The sequence below is a fragment of the Perognathus longimembris genome, chromosome 13, assembly GCF_023159225.1.
Source record: "Perognathus longimembris pacificus isolate PPM17 chromosome 13, ASM2315922v1, whole genome shotgun sequence".
Taxonomy (NCBI): Eukaryota; Metazoa; Chordata; class Mammalia; order Rodentia; family Heteromyidae; genus Perognathus; species Perognathus longimembris.
Window position 1 is genome coordinate 11,860,306 of NC_063173.1, and position 27,609 is coordinate 11,887,914.

General features: G+C 38.0%; 1 protein-coding gene across 3 annotated transcripts in view; it reads left to right on the forward strand.

Moving 5' to 3' along the window:
• The window catches only part of Fchsd2 (FCH and double SH3 domains 2), a 189,601-nt gene that overhangs the window by 115,840 nt on the left and 46,152 nt on the right, over nt 1–27,609 (forward strand). For all 3 annotated transcript variants that reach the window (XM_048359599.1, XM_048359598.1, XM_048359597.1), the window contains exon 9: nt 26,695–26,817. In XM_048359599.1, the coding sequence (XP_048215556.1) occupies nt 26,695–26,817 (123 nt within the window). The remainder of the gene's footprint in view (nt 1–26,694; nt 26,818–27,609) is intronic.

Sequence of the window (27,609 nt, forward strand, 5' to 3'; positions counted from 1 at the left end):
AACTTGGAATTCATTTTGATTAGCGTCATTTTGTATGGTCATATGTACATAGCTATTGAGTTATTGTGATCCTCTTCTAGCACTATCCTAGACATATACTAATTATTACAAATGAGGGAAACCATGGAGCCTATGTTTCTTGGGTCTAGCTTTCTTCATTCAATATGATTTTTTTCCAAGTCTTTCCATTTCCTTACAAATGGGGAGATGTCATTCTTTCTAATGGGCGCATAGAATTCTGTTGTGTATATACCACATTTTTTTGATCCATTCACCTACTGAGGGGCATCTGGATTGGTTCCATATCTTAACTATGATAATGCCACAATGAACATGGTTGTGCTGGTAGCTTTAGTGTGGCCTTGTTTGTGATCATTTGGGTAAATGCCCAGAAGTTGGATTGATGGATCATAGGGGAGCTCTAAGTTTTTAGTCTTTTGAGGAACCTCCATACTGCTTTCCAGAGTGGTTGAACCAGTTTACATTCCCACCAACTGTGTAGTAGTGTTCCCTTTTGGCCACATCCCCTCCAGCATCTGTTATTATTATTTTTCTTGAAAATGGACATTCTAACTGGGTTGAGGTAGAATCTCAGTGTAGTTTTCTATTTCTAGCTTCAGCAAGTTTTCTTGGTTTAATCTACCTCTATTTGTTTTTCTTTTCAAACTATTTTGAAAAGGCAAGTCCACTCATTTTGCTGGTCTTCTGGGGGCTGTTGATTATGGTTCTCAGGTTGAAATGATGTCACAAAATACAATTGAGATTATATTCTGTTGCTGAGGTGCTTAGTCACAGTTTAAAATAGTCACTTCAGACAAGTGATTTCTGAACAAAATGCCTTATTCTAAAGAGACTGGGTTTACTTGTGTACAGTAGGTGATTTTTACCTACCACAATCAACTTTAGTTTTAAATTTTGTTCATTAAAGTACCTAAACTTAAAGAGTTTTTCTTCTCTATTACAACATACTGTGGAGTTTGTTCAACTCTATTTCAGACAGGCTAATATTTAAAATGTTTTTGTATTAAGTTCAGCAGTCAACACATGCCATATTAACTTGATTCTAATACTTGAGCTTTTTTCTAGTCTTGTAATGTTCTTAATATCAGTAAATCTTCCTCTATTTTGTTAAGCCTTTTCAAAATTTCCAAACCTTTGTAAGGCATAGAAGAAGTAATGAATGAATACACTCTAAACTGAAAACATTGAAAAGACTGACCCAGGGCTGGGAATGTGGCTTAGTGGTAGAGTACTTGCCTAGCATGTATGAAGCTCTGGGTTGGATTCCTCAGTACCACATAAACAGAAAAAACTGGAAGTGGCACTGTGGCTCAAGTGGTAGAGTGCTAACCTTGAGCAAAAGAAGCACAGGGACAGTGCCCAGGCCCTGAGTTCATGCCCCATGACAGGCAAAATAAATAAATTAAAAAAAATAAAATAACCTATCTCTATTTCTTTCAAACACACACTCAGATAAGTTAACTAACAACACACAGTGGTTAAGCCTAAATGCCAGTCAGCTTTTCTACACAATTCATTAATCTGATTTTTATTCCAGATAAAAATAACTCAAAGTCAAGTTAGATGAAATGAAACCATTCTAACATGATCCAAGAAGGAGAGAGTCTGTAGATGAAGATAATAAGCATTGGGATGCAGCTCATTCTCTCATAAGGTTTTTGAAGGGAGTAAGTAGACTGTTACCCTTGAATTTGACGTTCTACACTAGAGAGTTCAAGAATTAACTTAGTTCTGACAATAAGGATGAGATTTGGAAGACTTAAGAAAACCAGCTACTTAAGTGATATCCTGTGTGTGCTATCTTAAATCGAATTTTAAAAAATCTGTTTAAAGGTAGTATATATAAAGGAAAGTATGCGTGCATATATGTGTGTATATAATAACCATGTTTTTCATGTAAAATTCCTATAAACAGTCCTTTACACTACCTTTCAGTTTTTTGAGAGAATAGCTGTATAAAGTGATTAAAACGCTAAGAAGTATTGGTCAGAGAGTGCTTGGATTCTGGAGTGAGAAGAATTTGCTAAAGTGTCCTAGCTTTAAGCAGGTTTTGTGCTCTTGGAAAAGTTCTCAAGTCTTTAGTCCTGCAAAGTAGCGTGTCTTCTGATTTCTTGGAATTCCATGGCAGCAGTCATTCCAGAAATCAGAATACCCTCTATTTATGGACATTGTAATTTACATGTATCAGTATAACTGGAGACAAATATTGTATGCCAAGAGGAGTTCTTGTTTAACCCTCCCTTTTGAGATACCTGTGCCCCAGTTGTCCTAATACTGCCTGTTGTCTTCTGGTCCCGGTTAATCCTCATGCATGATACATCAAGAAGTAACTGCAGGTAAAATAGCAGTTATGACAGAAGGCTCTTTGGAGAAACATAGTTAACCTTCAGAACTACCTGAGGTCTTTCAGTGTTTCAAAGAGAGTACTAGGTTATACATTTTCTGAGACTTTTTATTTATTCAAAAAGTAATTTTGTAATGTCTGCAATGTGCCTACTTAAATGCTTCAGTGGTGCTTTTTTTGGCAGAGGGTAACTGGGGCTTAGGCCCTCTCTCCCTTAGCTCTTTCACTCAAGACTGGGGCTTTACCACTTAAACCATGCCTCCACTTTCTTTAGTGGCTTATTATTGCTAGTAGAATAAAATGAAAAATCCCAGGATAACTTAAAAGGCCTTATAAGCAGGGCACTAGTGGCTCATACCTGTAATCCTAGTTATTCAGAAGGCTGAGGTTTGAAGCCTGTGCAGGAAAGTCCATGCGACTCCTATTTCCAATAAACTGCTCAAAAGAAGCCAGAAATGGCACCGTGACTTAAGTGGTAGAGCACTCACCTTGAACAAAAGAAGCTTAGGAACAGCGCCCAGGCCCTATGTGTGTTCTCTGCCCAACCATTATTTCTTAAAAATTGCAATATAAAACACATACTATAAAGCCTACCATCTTAAAGTGTACAATTTTGTGGGCTTAGTATACTCACAGTTGTATGACCATTACCATTATGTTAATTCCTGAACGTTTCTATCTCTCCTAAAATAAACCCCAAGGGCTGGAAATGTGGCTTAGCCTAGCATGCACAAAGCCTTGGGTTCTATTCCTTATCACCACATAAAGAGGAAAAGCTGGAAGTGGCACTGTGACTCAAGAGGGAGCAAGCATGCTAGCTCTGAGCAAAAAGAAGCCAGGAACAGTGCTCGGGTCCTGAGTTCAAGCCCCAGTACTGGCAAGAAATAATAATAATAACAACAAAAAAACACCATACCCCTTCAGAAGTTAAACCCCATCTCTCTGCCTTCCAACTCCTGGAAACTACTAATCCGTTGTCTCTGGATTTTCCTCTTAGGGACATAACATAGAAATGGAATCACATAATAGGAAGCCATGTTTGTCTGGCTTCTATGACTTAGCATGGTATTTTCAAGATTCATCTGTGGTGTAACCTGTATCAGTGCTTATTTCTAGCTTCTTTCTTCCTCCCTCCTCCTCCTCCTCCTTCTTCTTTCTCTTTTTTTTTTTTTTTTCTTGCCGGTCCTGGAGTTTGAACTCAGCCTGGGCGCTGTCCTTGAGCTGCTTTTGTGCAAGGCTAGCACAGTACCACTTGAGCTACAGAGCTACTTATGGCTTTTTCTGTGATTAATTGGAGAAAAGTCTCACAGACTTTCCTGCCCAGGCTGTGTTTGAACTGCAGTCCTCAGATCTCAGCCCCTGAGTAGCTAGGATTACAGGCATGAACTACCAGCGCCTAGCCAGTACTTTATTTCTTTTATGGTTAAATTAATAATACATTGTATCAATGAATATACCACATTTTATTTATTGATTTACCTGTTAATGGACACATAGTTTGTTTTTGCTTTGTGGACTATTTCCTGTCTGTGTCTTTATCTTTGTCTCCTGTCCCTTCTCTCACTCTTTGTACTTCAGTGAGTGGTTCTCTCTAGTTCTACAGCGTGTCAAGCTCCCTTATGTATTAGTGCCTACTTCCTGTTCACATTTGCTTTCTTAACTCTTAATCAGGGTTCATATCCCAGTTCTAGTCTAGTTCTGTAGAGAAGCCATATAATACTCTTTTATTATATAGTCTCCTAGAACCAGTTACATTTCCTTCATAATATTACTGTTAATTTGCTTTCACATACTTTGATTGTATTATCTGTCTTTGCCTCCAAATCTTAGTATACTATAAACTTGATAAAAGCAAAAGGAGTATATTTACTGCTCACAGTTGTATCCCTGAAGTCTAGAACAGTACTCTGTGTGTATACATACATGTATGTGTATATAGATAATGTTTAAGATGTATATATCCTGTTTAGGATATATGTATATGGGTATTAATGTGTGACTTTGTTTGCAATACCAAAATGAAGGACAGTCTTTATCCATGTAGAATTACAGTGCAGTTAAGAAGGCAAATAAATAACCATTTTGCTCTGAGTTATTTGGCAATGGCAGTATGTACAAAGTAATGAGATCATAGGAAATGTGACAGAAATCAAAAAGACTTTACAGAAGCAGCTTTTAAATTATGAGTTCTTTTGTATCACCTGGGAAATGTAACTGCCTTAAACAGGGGAGTTGTATATTGCCTACCCTTGTTTTCATGCACAAAAGAGTACTTACTAAAAATTCACTGAACTAAATCAGTTCATTTTTCCTGACATACAGGCAAGCTGAGAACATTCTACTTATAGAGACAACAAAAATCCTGGCCTAAAGATACCAATAGTCCAGTGTTTCTAGTATATTGAACAGTAGTAATATAGAGCAAAAGGAGGGCCTAAATTATAGGAAGACCATATGGATGGCTTACATTGTCTTTCCATAATGATTTAGGATCATTTTATAAGCAAGGAGGAGACATTAAAGACTATTGAATTAAGTGAAATTATCAGCTTAGTGCTAGTGGTTCATGCCTGTAATGCTTAGCTACCTGGGATCGTGATATCAGTAGGATTTGGTTTAATGCCAGCTTAGACATACCTTCTTAACCAATAGCTGAGGGTACTGATATATGCCTGTCATCCTAGGTACATGGAAATCTGGGATTAGATAGATGGTGGCTCCAGGCCAGCCTGGGCAGAAAAAAGTCTATAGACTCATCTCAATGGAAGAAGTTGGGGGTCAGATCTGTCTGTCTCCCTTCCTTCCTCTTTTTCTGTTTTTCTTTCTTTCTCCCTCTTCCTTTTTCTCTTCTCTCCATCCTTTCTCCCTGTCTCCTTCAGGACACTTAATTTCTCAACTTCATATACTTCATTTTTTTAAAACAGCACCAAATGCAGAGGTCAAAACAACCTGGATTAAGCTGGGCATCAATGGCTCATGCCTGTAATCCTAGCTACTCAGGAGGCTGAGATGGGAGGATCATGGTTCAAAACCAGCCCTGGCAGCAAAGTCCTTAAGACTCTAATATCTAATAAACTATTCAGAAAAAAACTGGAAGCAGCACTGTGGTTCAAGTGGTAGAGCACTAACCTTGAGCACGAAGAAGCTCAAACTGGGAGTTAAAGCTCCAGCACCAGCCAAAAACAAAACAAAAACTGGAAACATCTGGGTTTGAGATGCATATAAAACAACTAAGAATTAAGAGGGTAGAAAGCACATTTTAATACCAAGCATTAAAGAAGAAAATCCACAGTTGCAATATTGGAGCTAGAAACCATGAGGTGCGACAGTGCTGGGTTCTCCCTAGTGTGGTACCTTCCCATCCCTACATTGCCATGTGTCTGTTCATGTCACAGTGCAATCAACCAAAGTGCTTCAGTTCAAAGGTAGGAAAGAGTGATGGGTGAGAGACCAGTGTGCGCCTCCTTCCCTAAGCATAGTTTACTGTTTGTGCTTTCACCCAGAAATTTCTGATTAGTCCTTCTTAGGCCTTGGGAATTCTTCCTATCAAAGATTTTCCTTACTAGTATCCTTATTAACAGAGTTTATTTGAATTCCCTGTTTTCTTTATTATTCTCTCCCATACTGTTACCCTCCCACATACCCACCCCCAACATAATTAAGGAAGAGAGAATTTTCTGATGCCCTGCAGAATGGATACTATTTTGCTGGGAATCCTTGTAACTTTAAAGGCAGGAAAGGGCGAATAAGTTTTAGTTTGTAAGTAACCAAACAACAAAAGTGGAATTGCTCTAAAAATACTAAAAGCTAATATTAGATTTGTGTTTTCCATCACAGATTTTACATATCTTTCTGGGATTAAAATAGAGGCGAGTTGCTTCATCTGAGTGATCAAGCAGGACCAACACAAGTTACAATGTACAGGGAGTTTCCAGTTCAGTCTCTGATGCTCTTCCTCCCTACCTTTGCCCTCATTTAGTAAAACAAATACAGATATAGCAGGAAGCTTCAAATAAAATCACTCTAGAGTGTATCTGTTGAGAGTGCCAAAACGTGGGAACCTCAGTTATTTTTTAAGTGAGAGGAGCATACATAAAAATTAGTATTTTCCCTCAGCCTTACAGGAGTGAAAATTTGCTGTCCTGAACTCTCGCTGCAGTTAGACATTAAAAATTTATAGAGAAGGCTGGGCGCTGGGGGCTTGTACCTGTAATCCTACCTACTCAGGAGACAGAGATCTGAGGATCGTGATTTGAAGCTAGCACAAGCAGGAAAATTGTAAAATTGGAAACTCTCATCATCTCCAAATAACTCCCCCCCACCACACACACACACATGTAGATCTGTGCTCAAATGATAGAGTACTATCCTTGAGCAAAAAAGCTCAGGGACAGCACCCAGGCCCTGAGTTCAAGCCCCAGGACCAGGAAAGAAAGAAATCACGGAGACTGGGAAAAGGTATACTTCAAATCAGTGTAAAAGTAACAAATTATGGAAGATATTATATATATTGAGGCCTTTCTGAATGGGGTTGGGATGCAAGGAGAGTAGCCCTAGGGAGCTGTATGAGCTATTACATGTTCTGTGTAGAGACTGTTCCCACAGAGAGGACTCCTAGCACTACATTGCTGGCAGGCCATCATTTTTGTGATATGTCTTTCTGAAGAGTACCCTTGTAAGTAGGAATGATTAATTTAACCTGAGATATTATGCTTGACATTTCAAGATTCATTTTATTGCTCAGTAAAATAAAAATATTACCTACCTTATTGGACTTTGTGAAAATTTGAGATACCATACAGAGCATCTTACATAAAATAAGATATTCTGCTAATGACAACTGTTACTTTGATTATAATATATTTTATGTAAAGTATGCTAGATGTTTTCCTAATGCCTTTTTCCACTTAGGTTAGAGGATATTGTCAAATATTTTAAACATTTGTTTGTTTTTGGTGCTAGTATCAGAGCCTTGCACTCTTAGTTGGCAGTCTTGCTTACAGCTGGTACTTTACCACTTGAACTATGCCTCCAGTTCAGCATTTTACTGGTTAATTGAAGATGAATCTTCTGGACTTTTCTGTCTGGGCTGATTTTGCACTCCAATCCTCTATGTCTCAGCCTCCTGAGTAGCTAGGATCACAGGCATGAGCTACTGGTGCCTGGTGTTGAACATTGTAAGTTTCTATTTAAAGATGGCAGTATCATAATAGATAATTACTAAAGCCTAAATATTTATTAACCCATTATCTTCATGTTCCTTGGTTTAGCAGTTTACCATATTTTATGTGCCTTAAAATAAATACCTCAATTAGAGATGTGCTAACTGAAACTTCTTGAAGCTAGTGAACTAAGAAAATAGCAAAATGTTATGTTTAGTTATTTTGTCCTGTCATTCATAAATGTTTACTGAATAAGTACCCATTCTTATTCTCTCTTCTTGTTCACTGATCCCAGGCACCATTCTTACCTGCTCACCAGGCACCACTGCCTGGGATCAGTGAACAGAAAGATATCATCCTTTCCCTTTGGGTTAAATAATTTTTGCACTTACAATGACATTTTCCAGTTCAGTTTTTAAGTTTGGAATTTTTCATTTTTTTAATTTTTGTATTCATATCTGTTTTCCCCTAAATGAAAATATCATTACATATGTTCTGTGGCCTGTAGAATATGCAAAGTAATTGTAATATCAATATTACTATTGACAATAAAACAATGAAGTGATATTTAAGGTTTCTTTGGATCTTTAAACTGTTTCCCACTAAGGACATAGTTACAGTGTAGATAGTGTAGGAGTTTGCTTTTTGTTCTTCTTAATTTTATTTTTTGAAAATAGAAAACATTTAAAACACACATTTGTTTAAAAGTCAAATCTACCAACTTAACTGAGTCTCTAGCCTCTTCACCTCCTTCTCACCCACTCACTAATCTTTTCTAGCATCTTCACTTCCTCCCTTTTCATTAACACTGTTAATAACTGACTCAAGGTAATGGGAATTTCACCTCTGCCACCTTCCCACAATCAAATTGCTTGGTGATACTAGAGAAAAACAAGAAACAAGGGAAATTTTTAAGGCTTGAAATTAGACATGAAGTGGATTCATTTAGTACAGAATTGCAAGTCTCTATCGGAGATTTAAGCCTTCTTGGTCTTTTGTGCTCTCCCATCCCATAACCTTCCATATTGTCTATGTCCTAATTCAGTCTCCCACTAATCCCTTCCCTCTCACACCTATCAGGTCTGCTAGACTAATATTCCAGTAAACAAATTCTCTAATTCTTCAACTCAAAAATATATAGAAAATATTTCAATAGTATAAAGAAATACAAAGAATAAAATAATAAGGGTTTATATATCTATTGTCTAGAATTAGCATATAAAACCTTTTAAAATGAGATACATTCAAGCCCCATGACCAACAAAAAAAAGAGATACATTTTTACTCATAATCTGCCTTGTTGAATTGAAATCTCTTTGTACACTAATTAAAGTTTAACAAAATACAACTCTTATTTCTCTCACTTTTTCTTTCCTTTTTTTTTTTTTTTGTTGTTGTGGAGCTTGAACTTGGGGCCTCTGAGTTCTTTTGCTCAAGGCTATCTCTCTACTGCTTTGAGCCACAGTGCTACTTCCTCTTATTTCTTTCACTCTCATGAGTGGCTATGATTTATTGGCATAAACCACTAGCATCTAGTTATAATTTACCTTTGTATTATTATTTTTAAGATAGAGGTTCCATTTTTTTCACCTTTTGTTCCAGTACACTTATTGAATAGTCAAGTTTGAACTGACCTTCCTTATAAACAATACTCACATCTATGCAGATCTCTTTCTGTGTTTCTCCCATTGGTCTGTTGTTATCCTTTTGCTAATATAGCACCATCCTTCAAGATTATGATTCATAGTAATAGTCTTTCACTCTTTAGATCAACTTGTTAATCTTATGTATATTTTGGTTGAGATTATATTGAATTTATGAATTTCTTATTGATGTATTTTACTATTGAGTCTTCTAATGTTTGAACATTATGTGTCTGTGTACACAGACACACATAGTTTTTTTAAGCCAAAAAACCTTCAGCATTTAAATAATTTAATGTTGAAATTTCTTTCTTGTGATGTCAAATACTTGCTTTTCTATTTTATTGGTTTTGTTACTATTTTGAACATTTTTGTTACATTTTAACATTTGTTGTGGCTGCATATAAATACTTCTGATGTTAGTGTGTTAATATATCTGTTAGAAGCAGCTTTCTTAATTTTTATAACATAAATTTCAACCATTATGAGTATAAAATTCAGTGGTTTTCAGAAAAAAATTTATACATCCATCACTATGATTCAGTTTTATGTTTTCACCACCCCTAAATTGTTTCTTAATTCCCTTGCACAGCCAGTCCCTAGGCCAGTCCCCTCTCAGCCCCAGGCTACTGCCAGTCTACCTCCTATCTCTATAGATGTGCCTTTTCTGGATACTTTATATAGATGGAATCATAAACCATATGGTCTTTTGTGCCTGGTTTCTTGCAGTTAGAAGGTTCAAGGCAAGTGTTCTATCAGTGAGCCATGCCTCAGGCCTTTATTGCACTGATTATTTTGAAATAGGGTCTTATTTTTTGTCTAGGACCCACACCTAGATTTCGATTTCTTCTATTTTATACTTCTTGCTTTAGCAAAAGATGATAGGTTTACACTGTCATGCCTACTTTCTTCTGTTAAGATGCAGTGTCGAACTATGATCTTTTATTAATCTCAGCCTCACATATAGCTAGCTAGGATGTCAAGTTGTGCCACCAGATCTAGCTATTGGTTGAAAAGGGTGTCTTGCAGACTTTGTGGAACCATGATCTTTTCAAACTCAGTTTCCTAAAGAGCTAGGATTATAGGCATGAGTCATTACTCCTGACTTGCATTCTTCTGTGTGTATGGTTGTGTATGCCAATCATGGTAAACTCAGAGCCTGGATTTTGCTTAGTATACTCTACCACATAAGCCACAGCTCTACTTCTGGCCTTTTCAGTGGTTAATTGGAGATAAGAGTCTCATAAGGGCTGGGGATATGGCCTAGTGGCAAGAGCACTTGCCTCGTATACTTGAAGCCCTGGGTTCAATTCCCCAGCACCACATATACAGAAAATGGCCAGAAGTGGCGCTGTGACTCAAGTGGCAGAGTGCTAGCCTTGAGCAAAAAGAAGCCAGGGACAGTGCTCAGGCCCTGAGTCCAAAACAACAACAACAACAACAAAAAAAAAAAAAACGGGCTGGAAATATGGCCTAGTGGCAAGAGTGCTTGCCTCCTACACATGAAGCCCTGGGTTCGATTCCCCAGCACCACGTATACAGAAAACGGCCAGAAGTGGCGCTGTGGCTCAAGTGGTAGAGTGCTAGCCTTGTGCGGGAAGAAGCCAGGGACAGTGCTCAGGCCGAGTCCAAGGCCCAGGACTGGCCAAAAAAAACAAACAAAATAAACCAAACTGCAATCCTTATATCCCAGTCTCTTAAGTAGCTAGGATTACAGGCATGAGCCACTGGCATCTGGCTTATTTTTGTATTTTAAATGGCAAATTTGAGATCATGTTTATATTTTTTACATAACCCAACTTAGTTTCATATTCTTTCAGTGTCATATCTTTTTTGTTAATTTTGTATTATTATTAAGGTGGTATATGGAGGGGTTATCGTTTTATAAGTCCAGTGATTAGTACATTTTCTTTTGGGGCAATGTCACCCCTAACTCCCTTGTTTATGTCTGATTCTTGCCGTTCCATAACATTCTCTTTTCTATTTATATTGATGGACACCCGACTCCATATTTTAACTATTTTAATGAGTGTTGATGTATAGATATGGGCATGCAGTTATCTCATCTGTAGGCTGACTTATATTCCTTCAGTTATTATAATGCCCAGAAGTGGCATGGCAGAATAATATGGTGCATTTGTAATCTTATATCTAATTATGATGTACTTTTAAAGCACACATTGCCAAATTTACATGTTTTCAGATTTTAGGTCTATCTTCATAAATAAAATTTATCTTTAATTTCCCTTTGTTAAAATTTAGATTATTCCAAACTTTGCTAATCCTACAAGTAATTTTTTTTGGGGGGGTGTTATAGCTGAAGGGCAGGGAGGGTTGGAGGCATGGCTTAGAACAAATGGTAATAGAACAAAGCCAATGAGTGAAAGCATCAAGTTTGAGTCCTCGTCTTAGGAGGAAAAAAAAACCCAAAACCTTACCATTCTCAGTATCATATGTGCCATCTTCACTCAGGTAGTTTTCTTTTTTCTCATAAAGTATATTAGGAACTATTCCTGCCTTTAAACATTACTTGAAAATATTCTGCCATAATATACCACTATTTTTTAAGTAATATACTGGCACTGAAGCCTGAACTCAGAGCCTTGCACTTTCACGTAGGCTTTTTCCTTCACATTTGGCTCTCCACCACTTCATCCACACCTCTATTTCTGCTTTTTGCTCATCAGTTGAAGATTCTTCCCAGGCTTGCTTCAAACCACAATCCTTATATCAGCCTTCTGAATAGCTAGGATTACAAATGTGAGGCAACAGTGCTGGTGCCATAAATTTTCTTTTTTTTTTTTTTCTTTTTGCCAGTCCTAGAGCTTGGACTCGGGGCCTGAGCACTGTCCTTGGCTTATTTTTGCTCAGGGCTAGCACTCTGCCACTTGAGCCACAGCGCCACTTCTGGTCATTTTCTGTATATGTGGTGCTGGGGAATCGAACCCAGGGCTTCATGTATATGAGGCAAGCACTCTTGCCAGTAGGCCATATCCCTAGCCCCCATAAATTTTCTTATTCCCCTTTTTTCTGCTTTTTTAGGTTTGTAGTGAAGACTCTTTCAAATAAATCTTTAGATAATTTTTTAAATGCATTCTATGGTCAAAATACTGCTAATACTATTTATAGATAGACTAGTTGCCTTCCAGAAAGATTCTACCAATTTATTCTACTAAAAGCAGTATAAGAGCCAGTTAGCATAACCTTGTAATCCTAGCACTTTGGAGGTTGAGTCAGGAGTATTTTATATTTAAGGCCAGGCTGGACTATATAGCAAGTTACAGGCTAGCCTGGGCTGTGTAACAGCCTGTCTCAAGAGACAAGACCCTGTCTCGAAGGGCAATAGAACCCTCCTAAGTTTTCCCTATTTTTTTTTTTTTTTTTTTTGCCGGTCCTGATGCTTGAACTTAGGGCCTGAGTACTGTCCCTGGCTTCCTTTTGCTCAAGGCTAGCGCTCTATCACTTAAGCCACAGTGCTACCTCTGGCCTTTTCTCTCTCTATATATATATGGTACTGAGGAATCAAACCCAGGGTTTCATGCATGCTAGGCAAGCGCTCTACCACTAAGCCACCTTCCCAGCCCCTTCCCTATGTTTCATAATTAGATGTTGTGTGTATGTATGTGTATATATAAGGCATATCGTTACTTGCTTTAATATTAAAATCATACTTGATAACCACATTTTATAAATAAGTATGTTTTTCATCAAACCTCTTCATATCAACTGAAATTCTAACATGCTTTATTAAAGGCCTTTTAGGATTTAAACTATGGTGCTTATTGTGGTAATCTTAAGCATATAAACAAGTCTTCATTTAAATACCATTGTGAGACTTGAGAATTTATTTCACATTTATTTATTTATTTATTTATTTATTTATTTATTTATTTATTTATTTATTTGCCAGTCCTGGTCCTTGAACTCAGGGCCTGAGCACTGTCCCCAGCCTCCTTTTGCACAAGGCTAGTACGCTGCCACTTGAGCCACAGCGCCACTTCTGGCTGCTTTCTATATATGTGGTGCTGAGGAATTGAACCTCGGTCTTCATGTATACAAGACAAGCACTCTTGCCACCAGGCCATATTTCCAGCCCATAGACTTTAGAGTTTTAATAGAAGTTTAAAGGCAAGACTAGCAAGGTGATGGCTCACATCTGTAATCCTAACTACTCAGGAGGTTGAAATCTGAGGATAGATGTTTGAAGCCAGCCTGTGTAGGAAAGTACATGAGACTATTATTCCCGGTTAGTGAACATAAAGCCAGAAATGGAGTTGTGGCTCAAGTGGTAGAATACCACCAGCCTTGGACAAAAAAGCTCAAGGATAGCACCAAGGCTCTGAGTTCAAGCCTCAGGACTGGCATACCACACACACACGTACGCACATACACACACACCACCACCACCACCACCACCACCCCCAATAGGGCTGATACCAAATCTTTTTCCTACTTAAGACAAAACGTGCTTGTACTGCTTATATGAAATTAGAGCTGAGTCATTAAGCCATAAATGCCTTTTCAATTTTAATTTCTTTCCACTTTCTATACAGAAGCAGTTGGTCTGTCCCACCAGACACTAGGGGCTCTTGCCAGATAAGACTGTAAATAGTCCACAGATGTTTTCAGAGAAGCTCCCTGGAACTTTACTACTTGCTTACAGAAAGAGCCACCAACCACTTTCATAGGTTACCTAAAAGCCACAAATTTTTTTCCTAAAAGATCAAAACCTAGCAGAGAAATGTTAGTGTTTTTACTAGTTACAGTTAACTTTTCTTTTTCTTGCTGGTACTGGGCCATGAACTTGAGGCCTCATGCTGTTGCTTGGTTTTCTTAGCTCACTGCCGACTACCACTTTAGCTGCACCTCCATCTTTGCTTTTTGTTGGTTAATTGGAGATGGAGTCTAGCTAGCCTAGGCTAGCTTCCAGTTAAGTTTCTCTAACATTTCATCCTCCTAAATCACTAGGATTATGAGAGTGAGCTACTGACATCCAGCTAGCCTGTCAACTTTAACATGTGAATAACTCTGTTACTCTTTAAAAAAAATTATAATAGGTATTTTCAACTTTGGAATAGGCAAATAAAAAGAATTTTGTTTTATAATTATAAATCTACTTTTTAGAAAGCTATTTGAGACACAATCTAGTTTAGGGAAAATATTTAGTTGTAATTTTTTAGGGAGGAATTACTGTCATTGCTGCTGAGAAATGGATCCTGTTTTTTAACCTTCCTTCCTTTTTAAATGTCCTTGGCTAATGTTTTTTCTGTGTTTCAAATACTGCTTAGAACAGCAGAAGTTTTTGCTGGAATGGACTTCAGAATAGACATGTTAGTGTTTACACTAAAGACAGCCAAAGTCTTTTTTTCATAGACTCTGCATTTGAAAGGTTTAATATTCTGAATAATCATCAAAACAGTACAACTTGGCTATTGTGTTAAACATTGAAAATATCCTACATTACCTATTTAGTATCTCAGAAACAATTTTATTTACTATAAAGGCAAAAACGTTATGACTCTATTCTTAATATTCTGTGTGTGTGTGTGTGTGTGTGCGTGCGTGTGTGCATGTGTGCCAGTATCATGAATTCAGGGCTTTGTGCTGTCACTCAGTTTTGCTCATGGCTGGTACTCTCCACTTGAACCACACCTCCATTCCCCTAACATTTCTATGTAAAGGGCATTGAGATTGCAAGCATTAGTGACACAGCTTCCTGAACAAGGAAGGCTTTGATACACTTTATCCTAAGTATTTTATGGCATTTTAGCACTTTAATGTAAAAACATGCAAAAAAGATGCCATTTAAGTAACACAACCAAAATATGAAAACAAAATTGGAATTCCAGAGTTTTTGGTTAGGCTTTTGTGCCTAGAACTCTTTGCTTCCAACTGTGCAACGATGCCCTCTGCTCACTACCTATGGGTCCTCAGGACCACTGCTAAGGAAGAACTCCTCTTTGTTGCTTGAGTGGCATAGTTGGCAAGCACAAGTCTGACATTTGAATGTTTAGTTTTTTTACAAAAAAAATAGGAGACATATACACACGCACATGTGCACACGTGAGTACATACATGGTCCATACATAGGAGGAAAAAAGGAGTCAATAGAAACTGCCCCATGGAGTGTACTGAGTCTGTATCTGGGACTTGCTAAACAATCATTTTAAATTGCCTGCTTTCAATGTACCTAAATTGCCTACTTTCAAGATAAAGAAGTTCCTGTCTAAAGAACAAAGGGAAAATATGAAAATGAACCTCACTAAACAGGAGATAACAAAGAGAGAAATTATGAAAGAGGCAGGATGCTGGTGACTCTCACCTGTAATCCTAGATTCTCAGGAAGCTGAGATTTGAGGATCATAGTTCAAAGCCAGCTTGAGCAGGAAAGTGTGGGACTCTTACCTCCAATTAACCACAAAGCAACTGGAAGTAGAGCTGTGGGACGGTGCCTAGACCCAGCCCCACGAAAGAAGAAAGAAAGAGAGAAAGGGGGAGAGGGGGAGTGAGGGAGGGTAGGAGGAAGGAAGGATAATGTGTGTGTGTGTGTGTGTGTGTGTGTACGTACATATATGGGAACCAAATAGAAATTCTACATTTAAAAGTAGAATAGCTTTCCCGGGGCTCTATCAGTGTGAGGGCACTTGCCTGGCACATGTGAGGCCCCAGGTTCAATCTCAGGCACAGCAAAAGAAGTACAATATCTGAAACAAAAATCTAAATGGATTCAGTAGTAAAATTGAGCTAGCAGATAAACAAGTCTGGTTTTTGTTTTGTTTGTTTGTTTGTTTGTTTGTTTGTTTGCCAATCCTAGGCCGTGAACTCAGGGCCTGAGCACTGTCCCTGGCTTCTTTTTTGCTCAAGGCTAGCACTCTGCCACTTGAGCCACAGCGCCCCTTCTGGCCATTTTCTGTATATGTGGTGCTGAGGAATCGAACCCAGGGCCTCATGTATACGAGGCAAGCACTCTTGCCACTAGGCCATATTCCCAGCCCCAAGTCTGTGAATGTAAAGGAAAAAATATATTGAGATTATCCAGCTCAAGAAAGATTGGATAGTGTAATGTCTGCTTTAAATACAATACTTATAGTGATAATAACAAAACATTTTGATCAGCCTATATAGTATAAAGGTATGTTTGTTCTGAGCACTTGTTGCTCATGCCTGTAATCCTAACTACTAAGGAGGCTGAGATTGAGGATTGTGGTTCAAGGCCAGCTTGAACAGGACAGTGGGGAGACTCATCTCTAATTAACCCAGAAACCAGGAGTGGAGTATAAAGTGATTGAACACTAGCTTTGAGCAAAAGAGCTCAAGGACAGGGCCCAGGCTCTGGATTCAAGCCTCATAATGGATAAAGAAAATAAATAAAATAAGATGCTTGCTTGATAATAGCACAGAGCTGAGAGAGAATAGGGCAATACAGGAATAAAAAGTGCTTGCATGCTGTTGTAGTTAAATTTGTATTGATCCAAACCACATTGTTGTAAATTGATGTGCTAATTGTAATCCTCAGACAAGCCCTAAAATTATATATAGATTAAATGGTATATAGGGAGTTACCTGATCAGCAAATTTCTTGAGAATTATCTGATTTACAAGTAACATACTATTTTGACTCCATTGCATATAGAAATTAAAAGCTGAAGAAGGTTCAGTGTTTTCCCAGAATGACTTTACTAGTAACCAGTGGAACAGGGGTTTGAATGTAGTTGTCTGTGGTTCAAAGCGTTTTCCTGGTCTTTGCTGCAGTAGGATTGCAGCCTAAGCATTAGAGAGTATAGCACACTCATTACCAGAAGGCCATCAGCGGTCCCACAAATCTCTCTCAGCACGACTTTTCCGCATGCTAGTAGGATACCCAAGTGGACAGCACAAGCTTTAGAAAAACAAGTGAACTTTCTTTTTTTGGCTTTGTAATTCACAGACATAAACTTTTTTATTTGCTTCCTTTTTCAAAGCTCTAAAGTAATTCAGAGCTTTTAAATAAAACAACCAAGTATGAAATTAGGTGATGTCTTGCTGATTTTAATATCAGTTGACAAATTCAGCTGTATGTTACAATATTTACAGTAATATAGATGTAGTCCAGGGCTTGCTCTTGTTTAAAAAAAAAAAATCTGTCTTTGCAGGTAAAGTTTGAAGGCTTTTGAGAAAGATAACCAGTTAGGCCACTGTTGTTTTCTTCCAACATCAGCAAACGAGGGCTGTAAAATATCATCTTTTAATTTCAAAACAGTTTCCATTTGTCATCTTGATATTTATTTCCTTGACTTTTACCAGAGACTATTTTAGAAATGCTCTCAGGAGAGTATTTTTCTAGGTTTCATTAAGGAAGCTCAGGGGATTTCATCATAATGCCATGAGTCTACAGAATCTTTGACTTTCCTGAATCTAAACAAGGAGGCTACTGTTTAAAGTTCTCACTTGAGGGGAAATTGCATCAAATACTTAGAAAAAAATGTATATCTTCTAATTCCCAACTCATCATAATTTTTTCCACTTAAAACAAGTTCTAAGGAATTTACACTTCTCTGTAAAATGGAGGTTTACTGGAAGGAACTTCCTAGAATTCTATATTTCCAAATTTACTGTTAGAGTATCTGCCACCATTCTTCCCTTCTTAAAAATATGTTGAATATTTACTTTATGAGTTTGGGTTCCAGACATAACTGATTTTAATGATCAAGCAGATAGAATGAGTAAAGAGGGCAGAGGTCACATGAGAGGGAACATTTACACTTAGAGGAAAACATGGAATTCAAATTCATGTTTTCACAAGTATTGCTGGACCACTAAAATACATTCTGGGCCAAAGTTCCCATGCTTTTTCAGTTTAAATACTAGAAAATTATTCTTTTAGATATTTATATTAAACGGTCAAAAGTTTGACTACTTTTTGAAATATACAGTTACATGAGTTACCTGCTTAGGTTTTACATGTTAGAGATTAACAAAAAAGCTCATATTCTAGATTAACTCTTACTTGTGCAAACATTACAAGAATGCGCCTGCTGTTTCTGAGCTTGTTTGTGGATTCTAATGCATCACTAATTTTTAAGACTTTTATGGCTCTTCACCTAGGCCTCTTTTAATTAAAGTTTGTGTACATCTCATTTGAAATTGAACAAATAAGTGGCCTTGGTAACCATATCACAGAAAAGATGAGGTGAAGCTTGCTCGGATCCGGCAGTGTTCTGACTTCTGCTCCTTCCCATCTTCACTCTCCCAAATTTCTCATCCATTTTTCCTTGTCTTTTCTACTTAGTTAAGAATAGCCATTTGGTGGGAAGGATTAACATTTTGGACTCATGTGTAGGTTCTGTCTTGGGTGTGGCCTGTACCTGCCTTTGCCTGGTAACAAACAGCAGGAAAAGTACAGGGGTATGAGGTTTTGTGTTGCAATATCTCTTGACCTAATAAGTTCACTCTTGTGCTCAGGGAAGCAGTGTTTCTTGCTGGAAGTAAAAAGAAGGCATGTAAAGTCATGGTTTTTATATCTTAAAATTTCATCCATTTAAAATGATGGTGCCGGGCTGGAAATATGTCCTAGTGGCAAGAGTGCTCACCTCGTATACATGAAGCCCTGGGTTCTATTCCCCAGCATCACATACACAGAAAATGGCCAGAAGTGGTGCTGTGGCTCAAGTGGCAGAGTGCTAGCCTTGAGCGGGAAGAAGCCAGGGACAGTACTTAGGCCCTGAGTCTAAAGCCCAGGACTGGCAAAAATGATGATGCCACTACTAAAAGTTTGAAAACTACAAAACTGTGTGAAATAAGTTCTGTTTTGCTAATGTTATATAATGTTATTAGGCTTGCTTTCCAGTGTGGTTTTCTGCTGAACAGATACTTATTGATTAATGCCAATATGTTGGCCCACACTCTTGGCACAATGCTAAACAGAGAGAAATAACTCTCCTTCATGGAGCTTAAGAACCAAAGGAAAAACAGACAAGCACTAAGTTGTATGGCATAAAGTAAAAAGATATTCAGAGGGGATTGTGATCAAGTGAAGCTCCTAAGAATGAGTAAGAGTGAACAAGGTGAAGGAAAAGAAGGCTGAGTACTTAAGACAGAAGAAAACCCTTATGTGGGAGGCAAAAGAGGGTAGAGAGCCAAAATATGTGTGCCATAGGGAAATGTAGAGAGGAAGGAAGAGTGAGTGAAGAAGCTGAGGGAAGCCGAATGCTGTCCAGGAGAAAGACTTAAAACAACTTTATCCTACATGGTATAGGTAGCCAATAAACAACAGTATTATGTGCTCAAATAAAATACCCAATTTAGAAATATCCTGCACCATGGAAATGAGAATGGTTGGTGAGAGGGACAACTGGGGAACAAAGTCACTGGAAATTGCTACAATGTAGGTCTGGAGCTCAGTAATAAAGTATATGCTTTGCATGTCTCCCTGGGATTTCATCCCCAGTATTGCAAATCAATCAATACGTAAATAAATAAAGGACTTGAGTCCTTTGGGGGGTGGGGGAGAACCCCACCAACCACCATCCTGCTTCCTGTCTCTCAAACCTATATATAGCTAGGTACAGGTCTTGCTCAGTAATGATATTGTAGAAACTGTGGATATTTGGTTTACCCTAAAATACATGCTTTCCTTTTTTTTTAATCTTTCTTTTTTGTGTTCACAAAAGTAAAATATTTTAGTGGTCTTATGCAAATTCAACACTGTGACTGAAAGGATATGTCCTGGCCATCCCAGGGGACCGTTTATTAATGGGGCCATAGTTCCCACGGGAGAGGGAGCTACATAGTGTCTGCCAGGTGGCAGCTTCTCTCTCTCTCTCTGGGGATAAAAGGGGAAGTAAGTAGGTCTTAATAGTGAGGAGTGGCTCATTAGGTATGGGTGGATCTGGGGCCTAATGGGAGGAGCTGAGGACCTGAGGACCTGAGGCTAGGGAAATGCTAACAGTGACCACTGACAAAGCATTCCTAAATCAAAAGCTAGGCCAGATGCATTGATTCACTAGTATAATTCCAGATATTCCCTAGATAATATAGATCAGAAGCATTGGACAAAAGTTAACGAGTTCCCATTTCACCATAAAAGTTGCTTGTGGTGGCACACGTTGTCACCTAATTTACATAGAAGGTGTATATAGTACCTGCCTGGACATAAACACAAGACCCTATTTGAAAATTATTTAAAGCAAAAGAAACTGGGGACTTGGCTCAAGTGGTAGGGCACCAACTTGGTCCTGAGTCCAAATCGTACTATTAAAAAGAAAAGAAAAAAGAAGAATCTAAGTGAAAAACCTTGTATCATAAGCCAGGGCTTGGTAGCTCATGCCTATAATCCTAACAACTCAGGAGACTGAGATCTGAGGATCGTGGCTTGAAGCCAGCCCAGGAAGGAAAGTCCATAAAATTCTTATTTCCAGTTAATCAGCAAAAAGTGACAAGTGGAATTATAGTTCAAGTGGTAGAGTGCCAGCCTCAAGTGAAAAAGCTAATGGATAACACCCAGGCTCTGAATTTAGTCCTACTACTGGGGCTTTGTATCACAAGTTATGTGTTTCTTTAAAAAAAAAAAAAAACAAGTTCATAAAAACATGACGTAGGGTAGGACTTTTATTCTATCTCAACACCAACTGTATGTGGTGACGTTACAACTACATACCTGGGAATTATAGTAAAGGTATTTGCATTCTGTATTTAAAGTGCTCTATAGTACCATCTAGTGGTACCACTAGATGGGGACAGAATGTTTTTTTTTAATATATTTTTTATTATTAATTGAACATAAATTTTTTTACAAGGTGTTGTGCAAAGAGGGTGCAGTTACATAGTAGGGCAGTGTGTACATTTCTTGTGATATCTTACAACCTGTTTTTCCATCCCTTGTCTAGGTCAGGTAGACCCATATGCAATATACAATGTATCAAGCACATATACAGTGTTCACAGACTTGGTCTCTACGGGACAGAATGTTTTAAAACTAGTTTTATTTATAAGATGAACGCAATAGGTTAAGATTTAAATGGGCTGGGAATATGGCCTAGTGGCAAGAGTGCTTGCCTCTTATACATGAAGCCCTGGGTTTGATTCCCCAGCACCATATATATAGAAAATGGCCAGAAGTGGCACTGTGGCTCAAGTGGTAGAGTGCTAGCCTTGAGCAAAAAGAAGCCAGGGCCAGTGCTCAGGCCCTGAGTCCAAGGGCCAGTACTGGCAAAAAAAAAAAAGGAAAAATGCAAACAGCAATAAAGAAAAAAACAACTCTTATTTAAAAAAAAAAGATTTAAAGAGTTTTTTGTAAAACAGTTCTATGTATACCATCAACACTCAAACAATAAAATAAACCATCAAAAATTTAAACTTTTAGTCAGTTTGTAGTAGCTCACATCTGTAATCCTAACTACTAAAAAGTCTGAGAACTGTGGATTCTAGTTCAAAACTAGTTCAGCCAACAAATCCAAGAGACTCTGATCTCCATTTAAGTAGCAAGAAGCAGAAAGTGGAGGTATGGTTTAAATGGTAGAGAGCCAGCTTCAAACAAAAAAATTAAAAAACAAAACTGAATTCAAGCCAAACCAAAAAAAAAGGTAAAACAAAACAATCAAAAACAAAAGCAATCAAAAACAAAGCAATTTGAAATTATTTTTTTCTTGTAAGACTAATATCCAATATCCAGAATATATAAGTGACTTAGAAATTTACAGCAAAATAACAACCTAATTTCAAAAAACAAATCTAGGTCTTGAATAGACTTTTCTCAAAGAAAATATGTGAATGTCCAGTAAGCACATGAAAAGATGCTCAACATCATTAGTAATTAGATAAATGCAAATCAGACCCCGAGTCCAAACCCCAATATCTCCAAGAAAAAGACTGAGACAGAGAAACAAATAAAAACAATAGTAAGATACTATCTCTTATCCACTAAAATGGCTGTCATAATTTAAAATTTTTAAGTGTAAAGGTTGGCAGGGACATGGAGAAGTTGGAGCCTTCATTCTTTGCAAAATTTCACTCCTAGGTATATTCCCAGTTATCAGAACTAACATAAAGGTAGAGGCAAATTTCTAAAAACAAAAGTATTTTGGAGTAGTATAAAAATTAGGATTATAGTCTAGGTACGTGCACACAAAGTGATATGGTCACTGGAATGTCCAGAAAACAAAGGAAAGGTTGGTGGGTTTGTTAGGACAAATTTAGCAAGTGGTTATGAAAGAAAGTTCACTGGACTTTCTGTGCATGGGGCTGGAGAGCTCTTCTTGGTGAGCAACAGCTGTCACTCCATAAATCTAGCTGGGTGCCAGTTTTGTCAGTTGCTAGGAAAAAATATGGAATTCAGAGATATGATGGACTATTGTACTGAATTGTCCTAGCAGAGGAGTTCCTGGAACAAGCATGGGACAACCTGAGTGTTCTTTTCCCTAGGATCTATGGGCTTTGTTTTAGATGTGTGTGTAACAGGATGTTTTTATTTGTGTGCTTAGTTTCCACACAGGTGGTCAAACAAAAACCTGTATACTAATGTTCATAACATTATTCATAATAGCCAAAAGGTGGAAAAGGAACTTCTCATCTAGTGATGAATAGCTAAAACATAATATATTCATACTGTGAGATATTATTCAGACATAAAAAGGTATGAAGCGTGATTACATTGATGAAGCTTGAAAGCGTTATGCTAAGTAACAGAAGCCAGGCACAAGACCACATACTACACGATTCCACTTATATGAGCCATCCGGAATAGAACAAGACGATACTAAGGCTACCAGAACAACCATGTTCATTGCAGCATTATTTATCATGGCTAAAATATGGAACCAACCCAGATGCCCCTCAGTAGATAAATAGATCGAGAAATTGTGAGATATAATACACAATGTAATTCTGTGTTTCTTTCAGAAAGAATGGCATTGCCCCATTTGTAAGGAAATAAAAAGACCTGAAAAAAATCATACTAAATGAAGTGAACCGGTGGCTGGGGATATGGCCTAGTGGCAAGAGAGCTTGCCTCGTATACATGAGGCCCTGGGTTCGATTCCCCAGCACCACATATACAGAAAATGGCCAGAAGTGGCGCTGTGGCTCAAGTGGCAGAGTGCTAGCCTTGAGCGGGAAGAAGCCAGGGACAGTGCTCAGGCCCTGGAGTCCAAGGCCCAGGACTGGCAAAAAAATAATAATAATAATAAATGAAATGAACCAGACCCAAAGAAACATAGACTCCATGGTTTCCCTCATTGGTAATAATTAGTATATGTCTAGAATAGTCCTAGCAGATGATCACAGTAGCTCATTAGCCAAGTACATATGATTACATAAGATGATGCTAAGCAAAATGAACTCCAGGATATGGAAACAAGCAGTTTATCATTGTTGTTATTTTTAATGCACTATGTGAAATTATTTCTTTTTTTCTTTTATTTATCTTCCCTATGGTTTAGCCTCTGTTGTCACTGTATTTGATTTTAGTAACCCTGGGCATTGTATATATGTTTGTCTGAATTAGGGAAGGAAAGGAGAACATCAAAATGGTGAGACAAAGGTTAAAAGGTGAACCAATGCAACAGCAATGCTTATAAGACAATATGTTGTAGACTTGGGGAGGGAAATTGGAGAGGAGGAAAGATGGGAGAAAGTGAGAGAGAAGGTAACAAGTTTGACAAGAAATGTACTCACTACCTTACCTATATAACTGTAACCCCTCTGTATATCACCTTAGCAATTAAAAAAAAAAGAAGGAAACATCTGGAATAGAGACAGAAAGCAAGTCAGTACTTGCTGGGGAATGGAGAGAAGAATAAGGAGTGACTGCTTAATAAGTATAGGGATTTGGTTTGGTTTGTCCATTGTGGAGTTTGTACTCAGGACCCTATTCTTACTCAGCAGACACTCTACCACTTGTGCTATACCTCTATCCCTGGACAGCTTGGCCTACTACTCTCCAATTTATGTTCCTCAAATAGCTGGAATGACAGGCACGATAACAAGGCCAACTTTAATTGATTGAAATGAAGGTCTCACTAACTTTTTGACCTCAAACTACAGTCCTCCCAGTTTCTACCTCCCGAGTAACTGAGTTTATAGGCATCAGCCACACTGCTTAACTCATGAATTCTTTTAAGAAGAGATAATGCAAGTGCTCTGAAATGAGATAGTGGTGATAGTTACACAGTACTTTCATACTTAGAGGACACTGAATTATATGCTTCAAATTATTTACATTGTCACTTGTATATTATGTGAATATTGCCTCAGAGGTTTTCGTGTGTGTGTGTGTGTGTGTGCGCGCACGCCAGAGGTTGAACTCACCATCTTACACTCTCACCCAGGTGCTCTACCACTTGAGTCAAACAAACCTCCAGTCCAGCCTTTTCCAAGCTAGTTAGAGATAAAATCTTGCAGACTTTTCTACCTGGGCTGGTTCCAAACTTTGATCCTCCAGGTCTTAGCCTCCTGAGTAGCTAGGATTACATGCCTGAGCCACTAGTGCCTGACTGGTTTGTTTGTTAGGATGTTTTTTGGTGGTTATTATTTTTTTTTTAATAAGGTCCTCCTGTGTAGTCCAGGCTGGCCTGGAACATGTGAGTTTTCTGCCTCTTCCTTGACCTCCTGAGTGGACTACCATACCTGCCTTGCCTCAGTTTTTTCAGTTATTTTTTAGATTGGCAATATTAGTTGTACAGGGGGATTTTATTGTGATTACACTGTATATAATGTACTTTGATCAAGTTCACCTGCTCTGTCATATTCCCTAACTTGCCCTCTTTATCAAACAGTATTTGCTGTTTTACTGTGCTATCTTAATTTATGTGTGTGTGTTTGTGTGTGTGTGTGTGTACACTATGATCCTTCTTACTCCCTCCTTACCCTTTACTTTCTTCCTTCCCACTGATCCCTCCAGTCTCCCTTTACACTCATATCCCATTATCATGATCATCATCATCACTATCAGTATCAACAACATCATCACTTTAAGTCTGGATTCCACAAATGAGTGAGCAAGCAGACCATATTTGGTTTTGTGAGCTTGGTTTATCTCATTCAACATGATCATCTTCACTTCTAGCCATCTTCCTGAAAACAATGTAATTTGATTCCTTCTTTTTGTCTGTTTTTAAGAAAACCTCCATGGATTGACAAGTTATAATGTTATTTTTACTGTAGATACTGTTTTCAATACTTTTTGCTACTATATATGCATTCTATTCTGTTTTTGTGTGTTTGTGTGTGTGTGCATGCGCCAGTGCTGGAGCTTGAACTCAGGGCCTGGGTACTGTCCCTGAGTATTTGTCCTCGAGGCTAGGATGCTACCAATTTGAACTACAGCTCCACTTTCTGCTTTTTTAGTAGTTTATTGGAGATGAGTCTCACAGACTTTCCCACCCAAGATGGCTTCCAACCTCAACCCTCAGATCTCAGCCTCCTGAGTACCAAGGATTGTACAGTTGTGAGCCACTGGCATCCAGCTATTCTATTCTGCTTTTTATGATTATTTGAAGTGGAGCACTGGTATGGAGCCTGTTTAGGAAGCTGATAGCTGAGGATCACAGTTCCAAGCCAGCCCAGGCATTTCAAAAAGGCTGTGAGATTCTTATTTCCAGTTAACCACAAAAAAGCCAAAAGTGCAGCTGTGGTTCAAGTGATAGAGTGCTAGGTATGAACAGAAAAGCTGAGGGACAGTGCCCAAGCCCTGAGTTCAAGCTCCTGCACTGGCACGCACACACATATACCCACAGTTATTTGATATATTTATATTTGATGTATTTAGTTTGGGTAATTTTTAATTTGATATCTGTATACATATTACTGATTATATATAGATAAATATAATAACTTTATCATTCCTTGAAATGTTCAATATTTTCACTTATTTTTTTAGATTTCAGAGAGGGTTGCTATAAATGTTTAAATAAGAAAGCTTAAAACTCTCCATGGATACTGTACTGATGTTTCTTCTCCCAAAGAGTATCTCTGAATCACTTTTCCTAATATTTCTATTGTTTTCTCTAATAATATATACTGTTCTCTAATAATATATACTAATTTATAATTCTACCAATATTGGATGAGGTAGGGGACAGTGCTCAGGCCCTGAGTTCAAGCCTCAGGACTAGTGAAAACAAACAATACTAGATGAGGAGATTGAAGATTAATGTTTATTGGGTGTCTGACTCTATCCTAGGCTCTGTGCCTGGATCCTTTCTTTTCATTATTTCATTTAAGTTTTATAGCTTGTCTGTCTACATAAGGCAATAGGAAGATGAGCAGAGATCAGAACCAAAGTGCTTTTGTCTCTAGGTTGTGTCCTCTTTTCCCCTTCATTTAGCAGTGTTAGGTTTTACCTGTGTCAGTTGCTATTTATTAGAGTGATTCACAATTTCCCAAGCATCATCTGTTAGCTATTCTTATTTATTAGTACATTAGTACATAACAATCTGTATCTTTTGTCCATTCACATTAGTATATTTTAAATTGAACATCCTTGTTTTTCTTACAGATAAAGGCATTGTACGTCAGTTTGTTTAAACTTTTGTTTACTTTTCTCTTCCAGGCTCTTGATGGAAATGTTTATGATCACCTCAAAGATTATTTAATAGTTTTCAGTCGAACTGAGCTGGAAACATGCCAAGCTGTGCAAAACACATTTCAATTTTTATTAGAAAACTCCAGCAAGGTAAGGTTTCCTTAGTGCAATAGGTGCTATTACTCACTTTGGAATCTAAAGTGTTTGTGCACACATTTCAAAATAAAGAGATCAGTAATAGTAGAAGAATACTTTAAAGGACAATTTTTTATAAGTAGCGTCTGTTTGGGGTTGGGATTTTTCTTTTTTTTCTCTTTCTTTCTTTCTTTCTTTCTTTCTTTCTTTCTTTCTTTCTTCTCTTTCTTTCTTTCTTTCTCTCTCTCTCTCTCTCTCTCCCTCCCTCCCTCCCTCCCTCTATTCCTCCCTCCCTCCCCTCCCTCCCTCCCTCCCTCCCTCCCTCCCTTCCTTCCTTCCTTCCTTCCTTCCCTCCCTCCCTCCCTCCCTCCCTCCCTCCCTCCCTCCCTCCCTCCCTCCTTGTGTGGGCATTATTTGCTTGTTTTTGATGATACCACAGTTGAATCCAGAGCCTTGAATGTGGTAGGCAAGTGCTCTACAATCATCTTGGGGCAAGATCTTGCTAACTTTTCCCAGGCTGGTCTCTGATCATCAATCTCTTGCCTGCATTTCCTTAGTAGCTGGAATTACAGGTGTATGCCTGTAATGCTATGCATTCTTCATAATAAAATTGGTGCCACAACCTTGGGTGAAAAGGGAGGTAATGTAACTGACAGCTGAAAACATCAGTTCATCTCCATTGCCTTTGAGAAAAATGGTTGAAGAGTTTTGTCTTCCACTCTGATTTTGAATCCAATCAACTAAGTCATTTGACAGAACAACAAGTCATGTATCAATGCAAAGAAAAATAAGTGAACACCAAGGGGA